The sequence below is a fragment of the Etheostoma cragini genome, chromosome 23 (genome assembly GCF_013103735.1).
Source record: "Etheostoma cragini isolate CJK2018 chromosome 23, CSU_Ecrag_1.0, whole genome shotgun sequence".
Classification (NCBI taxonomy): Eukaryota; Metazoa; Chordata; class Actinopteri; order Perciformes; family Percidae; genus Etheostoma; species Etheostoma cragini.
In genome coordinates, this window is record NC_048429.1 from 55,565 (window position 1) to 57,378 (window position 1,814).

The window sequence follows — 1,814 nt, forward strand, 5'->3', positions numbered from 1 at the left end:
AAAGGTTGCCATTTGACTGCTGTCCGTTTAAATAAAGGTTGCCATTTGACTGCTGTCCGTTTAAATAAAGGTTGCCATGTGACTGCTGTCCGTTTAAATAAAGGTTGCCATGTGACTGCTGTCCGTTTAAATAAAGGTTGCCATGTGACTGCAGGTGAACTCACCTGAAGATAACGGCCAGTCTGTCCAGCCACACGGTGGGATCAGCTGATTTACCGTTGGTAGATTCTTCAGACAGCAGCTGGAAGACAAGAGACAAACGCTGGTTGAGACACTGAAATATTCTTCACAGGGTTAAAGTCAATTCAATTTTATTTTATTTATAGTATCAATTCATAACAAGAGTTATCTAAAGACACTTTACAGATAGAGCACACTCCAGAATTTACAGGGACCCAACAGTTCTAGTAGTTTCCTCCTGGGGTTAGGACCAGAGATAGCAAAAGTACTCACTTTCCGTACTTAAGTAGAAGTACAGATACTTGTGTTAAAAAAAATACTCTGGTAAAAGTGGAAGTACTGATTAAACTTCTTTACTCAAGTAAAAGTAACAAAGTACAGACTTGGAAATTTACTTAAAGTATAAAAGTAAAAGTAGCCTTACGTTGACAAAGCTTCCTGGACCAGACAGACTTTACTAGAGAGACGCTTTGGGACATCAGTGGACAGGGAGGACACGTCTTTATATGGCAATGGCTACATTTGGATGTTTTGTTAAATGGATGTATGACAGAAACTGGGACTCCGGGTTAATAAGATTCTGACTCATTAGCAAGATATGAATTCAGTTGTGATTCTGTGAGAATTCACAGATCAGTTTCTATTTTTAATCTTCCCCTTAACATTTAAATTAATCTACCTGTATGTGTGTGCTCAAATATGGCTTCTGGAAAGAAAATAAGGATTAAAATATGAATTACTAAACAGACATTAATGAAGAAGTTCCCCAGCACATTGGCCAGGAGTCCTTCTTGATGTCTCCTGTCTCAAACATGTCCCTCAGATAAGGCTGAGGATGATGGGAATGTCTTGCTGCTTGTCTTCCAGATCTCTGTTTTCTTCTTTTTAAATCATGTCGCCCTCCATGCTACTATGTGCTAACGTTAGCGCCATCCATGCTACTATGTGCTAACGTTAGCGCCATCCATGCTACTATGTGCTAACGTTAGCGCCATCAAGCCGCAGTGATTTGCGGTGAATTAATGCAGAATGTTGAATCTGTTGAGTCGTCTTAGTCGTGCATCAAATGCAACGTCAAGTAGATATATTCCCATCTATTTAGAGTGAATATGGTATTGATGATGTTAACAATAATAACGATAACTCCAGTGAAATTATGTAAAAGTTGAGGACTAGATTAGGACTGGATTAAACCTGATTCTGGTTTCCAACATCACCCCAGGTGTGTCTGTTAAAACAGACGGAGACAACTTCTCTCTAGCTAAGTTTCCATCCACTTGTCAATTGAATTACAGAATCAGAAGTTGGTGAACAGGTGAAGAACACACCAAAACCACAAGCTAATTTACTATAAATGTGTAAGAACTATAGACCAATAAGAGGCTTAAGTGAACTGACAACATACAGTGAGGAAAATAAGTATTTAACACCCTACTATGTTGCAAGTTCTCCCACTTAGAAATCATGCAGGGTCTGATGTCCTCGTGAGTGCATGTCCACTGTAAGAGACATAATCTAAAAAAACATCCAGAAATCACAATGTAGGATTTTATAACTATTTGTATGATACAGCTGCAAATAAGTATTTGAACACCTGTCTATCAGCTAGAATTCTGACCCTCAAAGACCTGTTA

General features: G+C 38.7%; 1 protein-coding gene across 1 annotated transcript in view; it reads right to left on the reverse strand.

The window, feature by feature from the left end:
- The window catches only part of tnpo3 (transportin 3), a 14,662-nt gene that overhangs the window by 6,581 nt on the left and 6,267 nt on the right, over positions 1-1,814 (reverse strand). Inside the window, 1 exon segment of the mRNA XM_034864069.1 lies at positions 165-241. Coding sequence (XP_034719960.1) covers positions 165-241 — 77 coding nt within the window.